The 18,452-nt window shown below is 44.7% G+C and overlaps 1 protein-coding gene across 2 annotated transcripts in view; it reads left to right on the forward strand.

The window, feature by feature from the left end:
• Positions 1-18,452, forward strand: part of scube1 (signal peptide, CUB domain, EGF-like 1) — a 489,492-nt gene that overhangs the window by 454,561 nt on the left and 16,479 nt on the right. For both annotated transcript variants that reach the window (XM_086008801.1, XM_086008802.1), the window contains 3 exons: positions 6,509-6,676; positions 14,413-14,574; positions 17,671-17,868. In XM_086008801.1, the coding sequence (XP_085864927.1) occupies positions 6,509-6,676; positions 14,413-14,574; positions 17,671-17,868 (528 nt within the window). The remainder of the gene's footprint in view (positions 1-6,508; positions 6,677-14,412; positions 14,575-17,670; positions 17,869-18,452) is intronic.

An 18,452-nucleotide genomic window follows, 5' to 3' on the forward strand; every position in this document is an offset into this window, starting at 1 on the left:
GGGCGGCGGCTGGCGGCCATGCGGTGACTACCGACGCCTGAACGACGCCACTACTCCTGATCGGTACCCGATTCCGCATATTCAGGATTTCTCAGCCCATTTGGCAGGAAATTCTATCTTTTCTAAAGTCGACCTCGTCCGGGGGTATCACCAGGTTCCCATGCACCCGCAAGATGTCCCGAAAACCGCAGTCATCACCCCTTTCGGCCTCTTTGAGTTCCTGCGGATGCCATTTGGCTTGAAGAACGCGGCACAGGCTTTCCAGCACTTAATGGACTCCGTGCTCCGAGACCTAAACTTCATCTTCGTCTACCTTGACGACATTCTCATCGCCAGCGCTAGCAAGGAAGAGCACATCTCCCATTTGCGTACCCTCTTTACACACCTCAGCCAGCACGGTTTAATCATCAACCCGGCCAAGTGCCAGTTCGGCCTGCAGCGGATCGATTTCTTGGGACACCGCATAACATCAGACGGCGCTGTCCCCTTACTGACGAAGGTGGAAGCTGTTACCTCTTTCCCGCGCCCGCCAACCGTCAAGGCCCTGCAAGAGTTCCTGGGGATGGTCAACTTCTATCACCGATTCGTCCCTAAGGCGGCTCAGCTAATGCAGCCTTTGTACGGGGCCCTCAAGGGCAAGTCCGGTAAGGATCCAATCAGCTGGACGGCCAAGATGGACCAGGCGTTCGTCAACACCAAGAGCGCTTTGGCTAACGCAACCATGCTGGCGCACCCACTTCCAGGTGCCACCATCGCCCTTACCACAGACGCGTCAGACTACACCATCGGTGCAGTGCAGGAGCAGTGGGCGAACGGCACGTGGCAACCGCTGGCGTTTTTCAGCCGTCAACTACGGAAAAATGAAAAAAAATACGGCACCTTCGATCGGGAGTTACTGGCCCTTTTCCTAGCGATTTGCCATTTCCGGTTCTTAATGGAAGGACGTCCCTTCACGGCTTTTGTCGACCACAAGCCTTTAACGTTCGCCATGGCCAAGACCGCCGAACCGTGGTCCACTCGTCAACGACGTCACCTGACGTTTATTTCTGAATTTACCACGGACATTCAACATGTGTCTGGTAAGGACAACCTGGTGGCGAATTGCCTCTCCCGTGCGATGGTCCATGCGGTTCACCTGGGGATTGACTATGCCCTCATGGCTGCGGATCAGGCCTCGGACCCAGAGGTCCAATCATACAGAACCGTCCCCTCTAGTTTCCAAGCGACCAACGTCAGTTTCCAGGCCGCAGGCGCCACGCTCCTTTGCGACGTCTCCATGGGCGTTCCCCGACCTATCGTGCCAGTCGCATGGCGCCGGAAGGTGTTTGATGCCATACACGGGTTGTCGCACCCTGGTATGAAGGCTTCACAACAGCTAATGTTGGCGAAGTTCGTCTGGAAGTGTATGCACCTCGATGTCAGTGACTGGGCCAACACCTGCATGGTCTGCCAGAAGGCCAAGGTCCAGCGTCATGCTAAAGCTCCAGTGGCTACGTTCGCTGTTCCGGAGCGTCGTTTCGACCACGTGCATGTGGACCTTGTGGGGCCACTTCCGCCTTCTCATGGTTATACGCATCTCCTCACCATGGTGGACCGCACCACTAGGTGGCCAGAGGCAATTCCTTTGGTTTCCACCACTTCGGCAGACGTCGCTAGAGCTTTCATCTCCTGTTGGGTTGCCCGTTTCGGGGTACCGGCGGACATCTCTTCTGACCGTGGGCCACAATTTTCCTCCGAGTTCTGGAACGCTGTAGCTCAGGGGCTCGGCACCAAACTTCATCGCACCACTGCCTATCATCCACAGGCAAACGGCCTTTGCGAGCGATTCCACAGGTCGCTTAAAGCCGCCCTTCGGGCCCGTCTTCAAGGTGCAGGATGGGTGGACAGACTTCCATGGGTCCTTTTGGGTCTTCGTACGGCGCCCAAAGAAGACCTGCAATCATCCTCAGCCGAATTCGTTTATGGCCAGCCTCTCCGAGTACATGGGGATTTCCTCCCTTCTCCCACAGAGCCATGGTCCGCCTCCCAGCAACTCGTTAGCCACCAGGAAGCGGCCAGATGCTTCGCTCCGGTGCCTACATCAAATCACGGCTTACAGAGCTCCCACGTGCCAGCGGAGCTGAAGAATGCCAAGTACGTATTTATCCGCCACGACGCTCACCGGGATCCACTCAAGCCCCCTTACACTGGTCTTTTCCGCGTCATCGAATCAGGAGACAAATCCTTTTCGGTCGACATCGGAGGAAAGCCGGATCACATTTCGGTGGACCGGTTGAAGCCGGCTCACCTGGACCTGGACTGCCCAGTCGTCGTCGCTCAACCGCCGAAACGTGGCCGACCGCCCGCAGCCGCCGTGCCAGATCAACCACAGCTGCCCGCCAACGCGACCACACTCGCCGCGCCAGCTCAACCACAACCGCCCGCCAGCTCAACCACCGTCCATCAGCTTCCTCTGCAAGGATACCGAAGTCGCTCAGACAGACTTGTCAGGCCTCCTCGACGTCTCACTTTTGCTGTTAAAGACAATTCTGGGGGGGGTGCATGTGGCGGAGCCACCAAAGGACTCAGATCGTTTGTACATAATTCCTTTAACAACATGTTAGCTACGGTCTGAGTCTGTATCTTTATTTATGCTGTTTAACTGTACAGAGTGTGGTTCCTTTAACAGCGCGGCTAAAACGTGAGGACGTCATGCCGTTCATCACGTGATCCCCCACTGGCGGGAAAACGTGATGACATCATGACGTCAGCCACAGGACTGCAGGGGCAGTCCTCGTGGAGCCTCCAGAGAGAGCAGACCTACATTCGATGTTATCCTGCAGTTTCTTGTTAAAGCCTGTTTGTTTCATTAAAGTTCGTTTTGTTTGATCGCCTGAGTAGAACTCAGTCTTTTAGTTAGGAACCCACGTTCCTACACTACAATACTTGTGGAGGGCTGGCTACTGTGAAGCCAGTATGTGCAAAAAGAAAGCACAATAAACAAAGTCACAGCAGATTGAGTGCAATATATATATGAGAGGAAATACATTGAATCTCAAGGACTCTACTCACTCAGACTGGGGAAAGTGAAGAACATAGTGTCCCCTCTCCAACAGGAGATATTGGAGTAAAATTTCTTTGATGTAATTTGTGTAACAAAATGCTAAATCATTTATTTTTAAACAGAGAAGCCATCTTCCCCCATTGTTAGTTCAATGAAGAAATGCTGTGGTTCGGCACTCAGATGAACTATCTTGTAGATTTGTCACTGGCTGGCAACAATTGAGTTATGTGGGATCAGAACAGTTCCTGCCCTGAATGCATTAAATCCTAAATCAACATTTTGAGCACCAGCCAGAATTCAATCACTTGAAGTGCCAAATGTTTACCCAGTGTATCTAAGGCCATGCTCCTACAGGTGGCATTTTTAGACCTGCAGCTGATGAGCGTAATTATAGTTTTCACCATTCTCTTGCTAGGAAAAAGAGAGTTCTGTGGGTTTGTGCCTGAAAACATGCATCAAGCTCCACTCAGTAGCAGCTGAATCCTGGTGAAGGTTTAATCTTGGTGAGAGTCAATGACCCCACCAGCTCTCCAATACCATTAAAAGGATTGAAAATGAAGTTTAAAATGTTCTCAAGTAGTTTTTTTAGTGCAGCAGCTCCTTAACGTTGCTTCATTTTGGCAGCATTTCTGTTGAGCAGTATCAGACCACTCCTTTCTCTAAATTGGTTTTTGGCCAATTTCACACCCAAATTACATTACAGTTTGTGTCAGTATGTGTCTGACATAATAGCCAGCCCGTGACTAGTAAAATACGCAGGATGTAATTGCTTATTAATTTTTTAACATTTTCGCTGATTTGAGGTGAGTGATGACCATAATTTGGAACAGGAAATTGTTCTTCTTTGGACCCAGCAAGTATGCAACTCTTCTTGCATCAATCATTCAAATTTCTGATTTTAAATTGCAAGCAAAATCTTTTCTGAAGGGTATCAGAAGGGTGAAAGCCAGGTCTAGAAAGAATTGGGTATAATATAGGGCTTTTCTTTACAACCTCTCTCACTGAGAGGGACTACATGTGAAGTTAAAGGCTATTTCGTGTGGTGGAATCTTCAGAATTTAGTTGTTAATATAAGAACGTAAGAAATAGGAGCAGGTGTAGGCCATTTGGCCCCTCGAGCCTGCTCCACCATTCAATAAGATCATGGCTGATCTGATTTTGGCCTCAACTCCACTTTCCTGCCCGCTCCCCATAACCCTTGATTCCCCTGTAGCTCAAATATCTGTCTATCTCCGCCTTGAATATATTCAATGACTCCACCTCCAGAGCTCTCTGGGGTAGAGAATTCCAAAGATTCACGACCCTCTGAGAGAAGAAATTCCTCCTCATCTCCGTCTTAAATGGGCGACCCCTTATTCTGAAACTATGCCCCCTAGTTCCAGATTCCCCCACAAGGGGAAACATCCTCCCTGCATCTACCCTGTCAAGCCCCCTCAGAATCTTATATGTTTCAGTAAGATCACCTCTCATTCTTCTAAACGCCAATGAGTAGAGGCTCAACCTTTCTTCATAAGACAACCCCTTCATCTCAGGAATTAACCTCATGAACCTTCTCTGAACTGCCTCCAATGCAAGTATATCCCTCCTTAAATAAGGAGACCAAAACTGCACGCAGTACCCCAGATGTGGTCTCACCAGCGCCCTGTACAGTTGTAGCAAGACTTCCCAACTTTTACACTTCATCCCCCTTGCAATAAGGGCCAACGTTCCATTTGCCTTCCTAATTACTTGCTGTACCTGCATGCTAACTTTTTGTGTTTCATGTACGAGGAACCCCAGATCCCTCTGTACCGCAACATTTTGTAGTCTCTCTCCATTTAAACAATAATTTGCATTTTTATTCTTCCTACCAAAGTGGATCACCTCACATTTTCCCACATTATACTCCACCTGCCAAATTTTTGCCCACTCACTATCTAAATCCCTTTGCAGACTCTTTGGCCGCAATTTTGCTGGCGCTCAGAGAGGTGGGTCAGAGGTTAAAGTCCTTTTGATTGATGGCGGGTACTGAACCCGCCATCAACCCGCCTCCAAACAACTTTCCCAAGTGTCGGGTGCCCGATTTGCGAATGGACCCGACACCTAGCGGCGGGAAACGGATTAAAGGCAATTAACTGCCTATTAACAGGTACTTGTCAGCAGTTTTCAGGCTGTTTTTCAATTTTCCCGCTTCTGGGTCAGGTTTCACAATGTCCAGACAACACGCCAGGTAAATGTGGCGTGTTGTGAGTCTGGTGTAGTGTTTGGGAAAAGATGACAGCTGCAGAAATGGTGTGAAGGATGCAATGTTACACATGGTGAGTTTCAGAGCAAAGAAAATGTTGGTTACTGCATTTTTAAAACATACACAGATTTCTTTAGCTTACAGGTTTTCAAATCCAACTGTATGTCCAGTGCCACCTCATTGGGACAACCTCTCTCACCAGTGACAGATCGCTTCTGTCATCTCACCTGCAGCTGCCATCTATTCCAGCATATGGCGGGTGTCATTGGAGAGCCTGGGTGTAAGAGTTCACCTTTGTGCAGTGATTGTCAGTGTTTTCAGCACCTCAATGCTGTCAAACCCGGAAACCAACTGACCCGCACCCATCCCGACACCGAGCAGAAAATCACGGCCTTAGTGTCCTCCTCACAACTTGCTTTCCCACCTATCATCAGCAAATTTGGCTACAGTACACTCAGTCCCTTCATCCAAGTCATTAATGTAGATTGTAAATAGTTGAGGCCCCAGCACTCATCCCTGTGGCACCCCATTAGTTACAGTTTGCCAACCTGAAAATGACCCATTTATCCTAACTCTCTGTCGTCTGTTAGTTAGCCAATCCTCTATCCATGCTAATATATTACCCCCAACCCCGTGAGCTCTTATCTTGTGCAGTAACCTTTTATGTGGCACCTCATCGAATGCCTTCTGGAAATTCAAATACACTACATCTACTGGTTCCCCTTTATCCACCCTGCTCGTTACATCCTCACAGACTCTAGTAAATTTGTCAAACACGATTTCCCTTTCATAAAACCATGTTGACTCTGCTTGATTGTATTATGATTGTCTAATGTCCTGCTATTACTTCCTTAATAATGGATTCCAGCATCTTCCCAATGACAGATGTTAGGCTAACTGGCCTATAGTTTCCTGCTTTCTGTCTCCCTCCTTTCTTGAATAGGGGAGTTACATTTGCGGTTTTCCAATCCGCTGGGACCTCTCCAGAATCCAGGGAATTTTGGTAGATTACAACCAAATCTATCCAGACACAATTTAATTATGATCTTTAACTAACATTGCACAGCCCTTCTGTATAGATTGGATTTGAACCCAAATCCCAAGAGGAAGGAAGTTTTTAATCTATTGCATTTCATAGTTCCATTGCAAAATTGTAATTTTTCACCGAACATCATTGCCCATTTTTTTCAAAATTTGCAGCTACAAAAAATGATTCGCAAATTTTCTATAACTCGTTTCAGGCCAGTGCTCTCCAGGACATTTCTCCTCCGATGGATTCAGGCCCTGTAGATCATGTCCGTTTGGCACATTCCAATCCGAGCCAGGCCGCACACAATGCTTTTACTGTGGTGGTGGATTGATGACGAAGCATGAAGCAGCAGTCTCGTTTCAAGATTGTGAAACAAAAGGTAAATCCAGCCATTATTATCCATAATGTAAAAGCAGTATGAGTGTGTGCACTCCTGTCATGTGACCATCACACGTCAGGTATCTTACTTTATTGATTAGGTGAAAGTAAAATTGCAGTAATTAGGACTGGGGATGTAGGGAATATTCAAATCAAGAGTGAGGACAATGGCTGGAAAATTACTAGAAAACTACCAATGGAAAAACTACTAAGGACATGTAAACAACTAGTCTTGAATGACTGGTCAGAAGAATCTACAAATTAAAGAGAGTGAACACTCAAAATACATTGGCCCAGAACTTGGTGTCGGGGGCTTGCCGCGTGTGCAAGCCCCCGATGTGCACTTACCCGGTGCGCCGACATCTGAAACCTGGCCCGCAGTGGATTTCCTGTTAGTGGCCCGGTTCTGATGTTGGCGCGCTGTGCTAACCTGACCCAGCGGCGTAGTTAGTGCGATGTGCTGGCTGGGATCAGGTGAGCACTGTTCAGCCAATCAGGGGAGGGGAAACTTAATTCATAAGTTTGAGAGTAAGAACTGTCAAACTCATGAGAAGTACTGCACCCCAAAACACTACTTAAACTTTAAATAAAATTAAAAAAAACATCCCAATCATTAAATTAAGTATAAATAAAATAATTTAAACAATAATTTTTTTTTTTGAAAAAAATAAATTTTTAATAAAAAGGGTCTAAAACTAAACTTACCTTATTGTAGATTCTTTAAAATAATAAACCTGTGGGAAAATTTTTTCTAAATTGCACTAAAACACCACTTACCTGTAAAAATAAATACTTACGTGTGCTTTTTACAAGCGTAAAGACCGGAGGCCTTCACACATGCGCAAATCCCCCAAAACAGAGGAAATCCAAGACGCACGCGCTAGCCTCTTCACCTCTTGGGTTAGAGGAGAGGAAATGCCGGTTTTCAGCGCATGCGCTGTGCATGCTGAAAACTGGCATTTCCTCCGGCCAGACGTGTGAGTACCCCTTCCGTACTCACGCGTTTGGGGAGGAATTACTGCCCCGTTATGAAAATGTTTCCATCTGCATTTTTTTCAGCCTGATGAATATGGATTTTAAAAAACTGCATTATAAAAACAAAGATATTAAACATTTCAGAATAAGATGATTATATTTTGACCCAAAGCTATCTTTGTTGGCTTCAGATAGATGGTGTGTTCTGTGCATGGACAGAATTTACCATCATGCATCAGTAGGAATCTGTCAGGGCAAGTGGCAAACTGATGACCAAGTGGAAGGGTATATCTCTTCATGGTGGAAAAGGATTTTTGAATTTCTTCGACTTTTTCAAAATTCTTTGTAAACAAGCTGCAGAAAGAAGTGATCAGGTAAAGTTTCACATATTAGCAACATTTTGCTTTTTAGGTGAGGCAGCACAAGTCAAAGACATTTCAGTGAGCAAGTGATACACGTGACACATTTAGTGACAGAATGTCTTCTTCATTCTTTTTTCAGTACTTTTTCTTTTGTTCCAAATTAAACAGAGTAAAATTTTGAAAGCTTCAGATAAACATAAAGGGGAAAACTTCGTCCCCTTAGCGCCGCCCGATGGTGCTAATGCGACGTTGAGAGCTGTAACGACAGCTCCTGTCGAATCCAGCACCGCACGCCAAATTGGGACCCCCGTAGCGCTGCCGGTAACAGCGATCGCAGGGACTTCAACGCCAGCATCAATGGACCTCTTTAAGCAGTGAAAAAAGCCTATGGCAATGATTACTTGCGTTTAGACTACACCCAATATTGGTCTATCTTTTCAGTGTGATGCCAATGAGCATTAGACTAAATTTGTGGCTCCAATCATTTTAATGAGGAGTGAGGACGAATTTTGCGTGCAGTCTAGACCATTTTCACGTGGCGCTAATCCACCATTTTAAATGTAAACATTGCCCATTCCTTGGCTATAATGAATTTCTAGCCCATAGGCTTTGAATGCCATCACGTGTCTTGTTGATAGCTAGAAATGTAAGTTTTTTAATCAGTCCCATTAGCTGTGTAGTTAGCTGCACTGTGTGAACAACAATGTTCTGCTCTTTCTAGTACCCACCGTCTCACCTGTGCCCACTGTCCCCCCATGTCCATTGCCCAGTTCCCATCCATTTACTTTAAGTTTCCAGTGCCCCCTATATTCACTGCTTTCCCCTCAAATACTCCCTTCCCAATTACTCCCTATGTGTTCACTTGCCCAATCACTAACATTTAATTCTCGGCATCTTACACTCTCCACCCCAAGTGTGCACTATCCCAATCCCCAAAATACTTTAATCACCCTTGTGACTACTGTCCCCCACCTCTTCACTACTTATTTCTTTAACCAAAGTTGCCATGACCTGCCTAAATTGTCAATACTTCCCCCCCCACCACCACCACCACCTCCTTAGTCGCTATCCCCTCACTGCACGACTCCTAACGTCCCCAGCCCCTTAACCAGTCTCTTAACCCCTCCTTAACCCTTACAAGCCTGGAACTCAAACAACATATCTACTCGCTTACTGTGAGCAATGCCACAGAAGATGCACGTACTTATAAAGACCATGCCCTCTGACCCAGATTTAAGTTTCTTGAGCACTTTTTAAAAAAAATCAAAGTTGATACTTTATAAAGCACCAAGAAGCTTAAAGGCAGTTCCCTGTGACAGCAGGAACTTAAATTTTGTGACTGTGAACGTGGAAATCCATATAGGGGTTTCCTCACATTGTAAGAAGCAGGACCCAGCTTTTATAACCCTGGAATGGATAGAAGATCCCCTACAGGGAAAAATCTGTACTATTTAAACAGCAGTGGGAAAACCCAATAAACCTCTAAATCTTCTGAGGGAGTGAGGGGAAGGATTCCCTCTTAACCTTTGACCCCATCCCGCCTATCAGCTGTGCCCCCCACCAAACATGTTTGCCTTTTCCCCCATCTTACACCCTCACCACTGCTGCACCCACTGAGTAGCCGTGCCTTTCCCCCTCCCCCCCCCCCGATCACACCCACATTGAGTACCATTTCTTTTTTCTGTTACCCTCCTACCAGTTCTCACAGCCCACCCATCCTGAACCTTGTCCCCCCCCCCACTCATAAGAAATAGGAGTAGGCCATTCGACCCTTCGAGCCTGCTCCGCCATTCAATAAGATCATGGCTGATCTTCTACCTCAACTCCACTTTCCTGCACTATCCCCATATCCCTCGATTCCCTTAGTATCCAAAAATCTATCAACCTCTGTCTTGAATATACTTGACTGAGCATCCTCAGCCCTCTGGGGTAGAGAATTCCAAAGATTCACCACCCTCTGAGTGAAGAAATTTCTCCTCATCTCAGTTGTAAATGGCCGACCCCTTACTCTGAGACTGTGACCCCTGGTTCTAGACTCCCCAGCCAGGGGAAACATCCTCTCTGCATCTACCCTGTCAAGCTCCTTAAGAATTTTATACATTTCAATGAGATCACCTCTCATTCTTCTACTCTATTCTCTCCTACTGCCCTGGGCAGCCTTGCTTTCCCTGCTCTCATGCCACTTATAATGCTCCTGCCCTGAGAATTCATTCATTTTCCTCCCTTGCGGCGTCATCATGCTTGATACTTCCACTTCCACCTCGAGCACCAGTATCTCCCTCCTGTCATGTGTTCTACTTCTGCCCCGGTTTAATAGCTAGAACCCATACCCAGCTTCTACTGCCCACCCATCCCTGAGAGAATTCCTGTCATGGTACCACTATCACCATGCCAAGAACTCTCCAGTGTACTCTCACACCATGACCATGCACCCAATGCATTGCTATTACATCCCATGATCCCCCCCTACCCCACACCTAACACTTCCAGAGACCAACTTTCCTAGTACTTCCAGATCTGAACCGCACCCTCCCACACCCTGACAGTACTCAAAGATCTCGGAATCCAATCCTACTATTCCCAAACTACACCACTACCATTCCAATGCTCCACACCAGAGGACCCCTTCAATCCTCAGACTCTAGCAAGCCTCTTCCATTCCCACCAGATTGCAATACTCCTCCAGATTACCTCTGCTATGTCATCATCTGGGAAGAACATATTCAGAAACAACTACGACCATGTTCGTGGTTGCCAACTGTCTGCATTTTGCGCAATCAACGATTCCAGTGCCTTTTTGTGCAGTTGATTTTGGGGCTTGTGCACACATGTGTTTTCTGATACAGTAGAGTAATCTAGCATGCCTGTGTCGTCCTTGCAGCGAATGCAGTATCTTCATGGCGGGGGGTGGGGTGGGGGGGCAGGTGGCTGGGATGGAGCTGGTATCATGGTGTCACATCGGAGAGCACTGGCTGCGAGCAATCAGAACCACAGCTCCCACAATCCAACCTATAACTTGAAGCATGACCAAGGCTATTTCTCAGCTGTACATTATTGCATGTTTTTTAGTTGTCAGCTTTTTTTGGTGCTGCACCAGATTTTTTGAAGCTGTCCTCCGCTTTATCTGAATTCTGTAGGTTACATGTATGAGTGCTGATGCCTATCCCTATACCTGCTGTTACCTGTAGGAATATAGGAAATAGTTGTTGACTAATCATAGCAATTAATCTTTATCAATTAGTTTACAACAGACCCAGTCATGACGCGACAAAAAACGCAGTGGTTGAGAGCTTTAGGAACCATAGGTCCAAAGTCATCTTTTTCCTTGCAAGCATGTTACACTTACCACGTCATGTCTCAAATTACTCATATACTATATCCCAAAATGTTATTTTCTGAAAGAAATCTATCTAATTTGCATTTGAATGAATCAATACTAACTGCTTCCACCGTCTCCCTAGGGAGTCTGTTCCATAGATAGTTACCTATCTCTGATCTACCTTCACCATGAGAGCCAGTAGCTTTTCCCCCTCTTGGCCAACACTGACCTATTGCTGAATTCTTGCCTGTGATCCAGGGCTGGCTTTAAATTCTTTGACGTTCTTCCTGGAATTTGCTATAATAGTAAATCAGTAACTATGACAATATATCATACATTACACCGAATGAAATAGCGCATCCTCTAACTCACCATGAGCAACAGCATGACAGGTGCACATGGTATATTTTATATACACACAGTGTATCAGCCATGGCTCAGTTGGTAGCACTCTCGCCACTGAGTTAGTAAAGGTCGTGTGTCCAAGTCCCATTCCAGACACTTGAGCACAACATCTAGGCCGAAACTTACTGAAGGAGTGCTTTACTGTTGGAGGTGTTGTCTTTCGGCTGGGACACTGAACCAAGGCCCCGTCTGCCCTCTTAGAAGAAGAACAGGGGAGTTCCCCTCGCTATCCTGGCCAATATTTATCCCTCAACATCACTGAAACAGATTATCTGGCCATTACCTCATTGCTGTTTGTGGAACCTTGTTGTGCGCAAATTGGTTGCCGCGATTCCTACATTACAACAGCCACTACACTTCAAAAAGTGTTTCATTGGATGTAAAGCACTTTGGGATGTTCTGAGGTCGTGAAAGGCGCTTCTGTCTTCCATCTGAACGTACAATTTAATATATTTCACATTTATTTTCTTTATTCCTATACCTCCATAATTTATATAAAAAGTTTACAATTTAGTCTAATTTTTCAATTCATTTCATTTTAATTTCTATTTTCCCACTCGCAGCATCTATTCTTGACTCCTTCATCTACATGCTACCCCCTGGTGAGATCATGACCTCTCCCTTGCCTCTGTGTTGTCAGACTGTGACATCCATGCCAAGAGTTTCCGCTTTGGGTGCAATCGGTGATCCCGGCGCAAATTGCGCCCAAAATTACACTCGTTTTAAGAAGTTTTTTTGAAAAGAAAAAAAGACTTGCATTTATATAGCGCCTTTCACGACCACCGGACATCCCAAAGCGCTTTACAGCCATTGAAACACTTTTTGAAGTGTAGTCACTGTTGTAATGTAGGAAACGCAGCAGCCAATTTGCACACAGCAAACTCCCACAAACAGCAACATGATAATGACCAGATAATCTATTTTAGTGATGTTGATTGCTGATGTTTCCACTCAAACTCATTTGCATATCGCTGAACATAAAATCTTCCATGAACCACCACAATCGAGCAGATTTTAGAACATATTTTTAATTTTTTTTAATTTTGCATTAAAAAATAATCCTTGATATATTTAAGAGTGGTAACCAGAAACAGTTTTATTAATGCAGCTGAAATGGGTTTATCACAAAAAATAAGTCTCTAGTCCACCACCCGAGTAATCCAATTTTTAAATGACTGAAAATGACTTTTTAGAAACTGTACAGAACCATTCACTAGTTACGTTGGTGTACAGTCATCCGTTTCTTAGTAAATGAATATATATATATTTAAAAGCTTTTAAAACGTGCCCATTAGTGTCTTTGCACCTAAAAAAAAAAAGCTTAACTTTAAGAGTCTCCTCGAAGGCCCGCAAATGGGTGCAATTAACAGAAACTCACAATGGTAATTAATTCGATCTGGGGGCAAGGCCGGCTTCCAGCATGATGTTTTTTAAACTAGCGCAAGAGATCGCGGAAACTCAATTTACACTGGATGTAATTTGCGCTGGGTTAGCTATTTTTGGGCGAATTGTGCTGGAAATACCAGTGCAACCTAACAGAAACTCAAGGCCCCAGTCTTAGATGAGCTGCGATTTCCTCCAGCTAAACATTGATAAGACCAAAGGCGTCTTCGGCACCAACCACCTGCCTCAAACTCCATACCCTTGCCAAGATTCTGTTGCCCTCTCGGGTCATAACAGACTGTTCACAACCTTGGCGTTCTATTCGGCCACAAGCTGAATTTCTGATCCCATATTCTCTCCATCACAAGAACCATCTACTTCTACCTCCATAACATCACCCGCCTTCACCACTGGCTCAGCTCATCTGCTGTTGATACCCTTATCTATGCCTCTGTCATCTCCAGACCCAACTATTCTAATATTCTGCTGGCCGGCCTGTCATCCTCCACCCTCCATAATCCAGCTCATCCAATACTTTGCTGCCCTCATCCTATCCTGCATCAAATCTCACTCACCCATCAACCTGTCCTCACTGACTACATTGGCTCCTGGTCCCCCAATGGCTCAGATTTAAAATTTGCATCTTGGTCCATTATGTCCCTTCACGGTCTCGCCTTTCCCAAGCTCCATAATCTACTCCAGCCCTACAAATCTTCCCCCCACCTGTTTCTCTGACTCTGGACTTGACCATCCCTTTGCCCCACCATTGGCGGCCGTGGCGTCAGCCGCTTAGTCCCAAAGGAATTGCCTCCCAAAGCCACTCTGCTTTGCCAACTTGCTCGCCTTTAAGACTCTCCTTAAAACTGATCTCTTTGACCAAGCTTTTAGACACCCCTCCTAATACCTGCTTGTTTGGTTTGGCGTTCGGTTTTCCTTATGTTTCCGAAGCACCTTGGGAAGTTTTTTCCACATTAAAAGCTGCTACATAAATGCAATTTGTTGTTGTATACAATAGCTTGAACCCCTTGATCGAATATCTGGTAATTGCATCCATTATTCTCCATTCTATTTTTGAATCATACAAATCTTAGTCTTGTTCACATGCATTATAGAACATTACAACAGGGGACCTTTAATGCAAACCTGAATATTTCCTGGTTCAATTGCTGAGATTTTATTTTGTTTTTAAAAAATAAAATGTTATGTTATGTATAAAAGTTCTGTGACTTTCGTAAATATATATAATTCATTGTTTAGTGAAAATGTTTTTACCGTTCATAAACCTTTCCACAGTTCATTGTTCTCCTGGTCACTATTACAACTCCACCACACACAGATGCATAAGATGTCCAGTTGCAACTTATCAGCCAGAGTTTGGCCAGAACTACTGCATTACCTGTCCTGGAAACACAACTACAGATTTTGATGGTTCCACAAATGTCACTCAATGTAAAAGTAAGTACTTGCCAATATATTAGGAAATAGTATTCTCAGGGACTTATTTAAAACATTGGTTCACTGCATTAAAACAAAATGATCTTGCATTAGTCCAAAACAGAAGACTCAAAGAATGGAGCGTTCTGAAAATTCTCAAAACAAGAGAAATAATGGGCCATATTTTCCGATGCCTACAGGCGTGTACGAGCTGTGTACACACCCGTAGGGACATCGGAAATGCTGGTTACAGGCATGCCATATGCATGCGCTGAAAACCGGCATTTCCGATCTGTCAATAATGCTCTTGACAGATCGGACGCCTGCCCCGGAGAAGGGCCTCTGCGGGGGGAGAGTTTCGCTTTCTGGAGACCCTCCGCCCATAGAAAACCCTTACAAATCTTACGCCTGGTAAAAGCAGGCATAAGGCCTGCTTTTACCAGCATAAGATTTGAAAAAAGTAAAAAAAAAATGTTTTCACTCATTTATAATTTAAAAATACTTTTTAAAATGGTAAGTTTATTTTTAGCCCCATAAAAAACTTTAATTATTTTTTTCAAAAAATAACATTTTTGTTTAAAGTATTAATTTATTGTAATTTCAACTCATTTAAAAATGTGATGTTTTTAAAAAATATATTTAATGTTTTACAGTGTTTTTGGGGGGATCTCCATTCATATATTTGACAGGTCTATCTGTCAAGTGTATGAAGGGAGATTCCCTTCTCCTATTGGCTCCCCATGGCCCACGTGATCGCAGGGACGCTTGCGAACTGCATGCACCTCTGAGATATGTGGGCCCTGCGCATTTCGAGTTGGAGAGACCCAGGATCAGAAGTATATGCACCTCGGGAGCCCTCAGGTAAGTCCGTAGATTTTTTCCAGATCGGAAGCCTCCGCACACAGGAAGCCTCCGATCGGAAAATAAAATGTTTTTATGATGTAAAATTGTGTTCATTTTAGGATTCAATTTTATTTTAAAGTCTTGCGTGCAGCTTACATACAGTCATGACAGCACTGTAACACATTGACGTCAATGGAAAAGAAAATCAGGCGGGGTGTATAACAGGCTGCCCATTCACTATCACTCGTTTTGCTCTACCACAGAAGACCAATTTCACCCCCTGGGTTTCTCTACCACACAACAGCATATGTTCCACAGTCCTGCCTTTGTAATTTATTGAAATATATTACCCTTTAAACAGGGCTGAGTTGTCCTTTAATACTGCATTGGCACAGCTCCCAGATGGTTTAGTGAGTAAATGGTCCAGTGTGTTACTGAGCCATACTGGCAAGAAATCTCCCAGGTTCAGTCCCTACTCAGCTCTAAATTAGCTGATCTCACTGGGTAGCAGTTAGGCTGCTAAAATTGGCATTAGTGCATATGGACTGAAGGAGTGGGCAACAAGGGTGGTTTTAAAAAACACAAGATGCCTCCTCCTGAACATTAAGCAGTGATCCCTGTTGGAAGATGCACATGTGGATATTGAGTTTCTCCAGGTTAGGATCATCTGGAATACTTTATATACTCAAATAGCCTACTGACATTTACTATCTGAAGAAAGACTTGCATTTATAAAGCATCTTATCACATCTCTGAGAAAAGTCACAAAACCCTTCATCAGTTACATTTTTGAAATGCAATCACTTGTTATATAGGCAAATGTGGCACCCATTATGCAAACATCAAGGCTCTATAAATAGCAATGATATCAATGACAATTAATCTGATTTTGATGGCGGTGATGATTGAAGGAGAAATTTCCTGCTCTTTAACAATCGCCACGGGATCTTTACTATCCACTTGATTAGAATGGTACCAGGGATGAGAGGTTTCAGTTATCTGGAGAGACTAGAGAAACTGGGCAGACTCTGTTTTAATGCCACCTGGGAAAGACCACACCTTTAATTCACTCATGTCCGTCGAGATTATTAGCTCAAAGTGTAACTTGAAACCACAACCGGCTCTGAAGGGACAGTGCTAGCAACTGAGCCAAACTGACACAAGGGCCGCGATTTTCTCCTTCGTGTCAGGTTGGGTGCGGGTCAGCTGGTTTCCGGCTTCCAGTCCCGCCCCCAGCTGCATCCGGCCCACAGACGTGATTTTACGTTGATTGACCTTGTTAAGCCCGCCCTGCGGGCTTGCCGGCCAATTAAGAGGAAGCCGGCCAGATGACGTCTTTTGATGATGCGTCATCTGTCGGTTTCCTTAAAGGGACCACGCACAATTTTTTTTGACAGTTGATTTCTCAGTGTTTGGCAGCATTAAGATGTTGCAAACACTGACGATCACTGTAAAAAGGTGAGCTCTTGCACCCAGGCTCTCCAATGACTCCCTCCATAGGCTGGAATAGATGGCAGCTTCAGGTGAGGTGACAGAAGCGATCTGTCACTGGTGAGAGAGGTTCTCCCAATGAGGTGGCACTGGACATGGATTTCAAAACTTTTAACGTAAAGAAATGTGTAAGTGTATTAAAAATGCATTTCCCAACATTTTCTTACCTCTGAGACTGACCAGTGCAACATTGGATCTTTCACACCACTTCTGCAGCTGTCATCAATCCAGAAACATTACAGCAGACTCACAACATGCCACACTTAACTGGCGTGGTGTCCGGATGTCGGGAAACCCGACCCAGAAGCAGCAAAATTAAAAAATAGCCTGTCAACTACTGGCAACTACCTGTTAATAGGCAGTTAATTGCCTTTAATCCTCTTCCCGCCGCTAGGCGTCGGGTCCATGCGCAAATCAGGGACCTGACACTTGGGAAAGTTATTTGGAGGCAGGTTGGGGACCTGCCATCAATCAAAACAACTTTAACCTCTGACCCGCCTCCAAACCCGCCCTCTGAGCACCGGCAAAATCGCGGCCAAGGTGTTATAGACTCACATGAAGCATAGTCACTTGCATGACCTACTGCAAAGTTATCAGTTTAGCAGTAAGCTGCACTATGCAGACAAACACCAGAGTCATTAGTTGACTCTTAACAACTTTCAAAAGGTGACAAAAGTTTTATTCGAATGTTTGGCACACAGGATATTTCACTAAGCTGATTTGCTTTGCATATGTATGAAAAATAAATAGTTCATCCTATTGTCTTGTAACATTTACATAAAGACCAGCAGTGCGGAGGCGATCTTGGAGACTATACAGGCTTCATTGAGTCACCCAACTATCCTGGAGACTATCCTTCCAATGTGGAGTGTATTTGGAATATAAATCCACCACCAAAGAGAAGAATCCTTATTGTAGTGCCAGAGATCTTCTTACCAATGGAAGATGAGTGTGGAGATGTTTTAGTGATGAGAAAGAGTTGTAAGTAACCACATACTCCATTTACTCTTTCTTAAATTTTGTATCCAAGTTTGTATTACTCCATTTGTTAACAGTGATGTTATTTACAGATATTTTGCTACATACATTGGCCAATACCATTCATGTTGTTGCCCCGCCCCTCACATCCTGTCTTTGTTCTGTTTGTATTGCCTTGTTTCTTTGTGTTACCCAGTTTCTGCATCTTTTCATGCCTTTATATTCTTCATTCTTTTAGTGCCCATTTCCGTTTCTTTCATTAAAAAGTCGTAAGCCACAGAAGAAATGAGAAGCAGCACATCCAACTAAAAACTAAAAAAGGAAAGAAACTGTGTAGGGAGATCATTTCAATTCTGAGTTCTCCCTCCAAATCGTTCACATGCATTATCATACAGGGTGGGGAGAAGCATATCGCTGTGAAGAGCTCGTGGTTTATAATCATTTACTCTCTCCCATCATATGAAGAGCTAGTGTTTCAGGGTGGGTACATGGCTTGAAATACATTTAGCTGATGTCTGCCATTGACTTGTCAGTGAGCGCCTGTACTCTGGAATAGAAGTCAGTATTCTTCTCATTGCTATACTCTG

Source organism: Somniosus microcephalus, chromosome 16, assembly GCF_052327205.1.
Source record: "Somniosus microcephalus isolate GS21.2 chromosome 16, FLI_Smic_1.0, whole genome shotgun sequence".
Classification (NCBI taxonomy): Eukaryota; Metazoa; Chordata; class Chondrichthyes; order Squaliformes; family Somniosidae; genus Somniosus; species Somniosus microcephalus.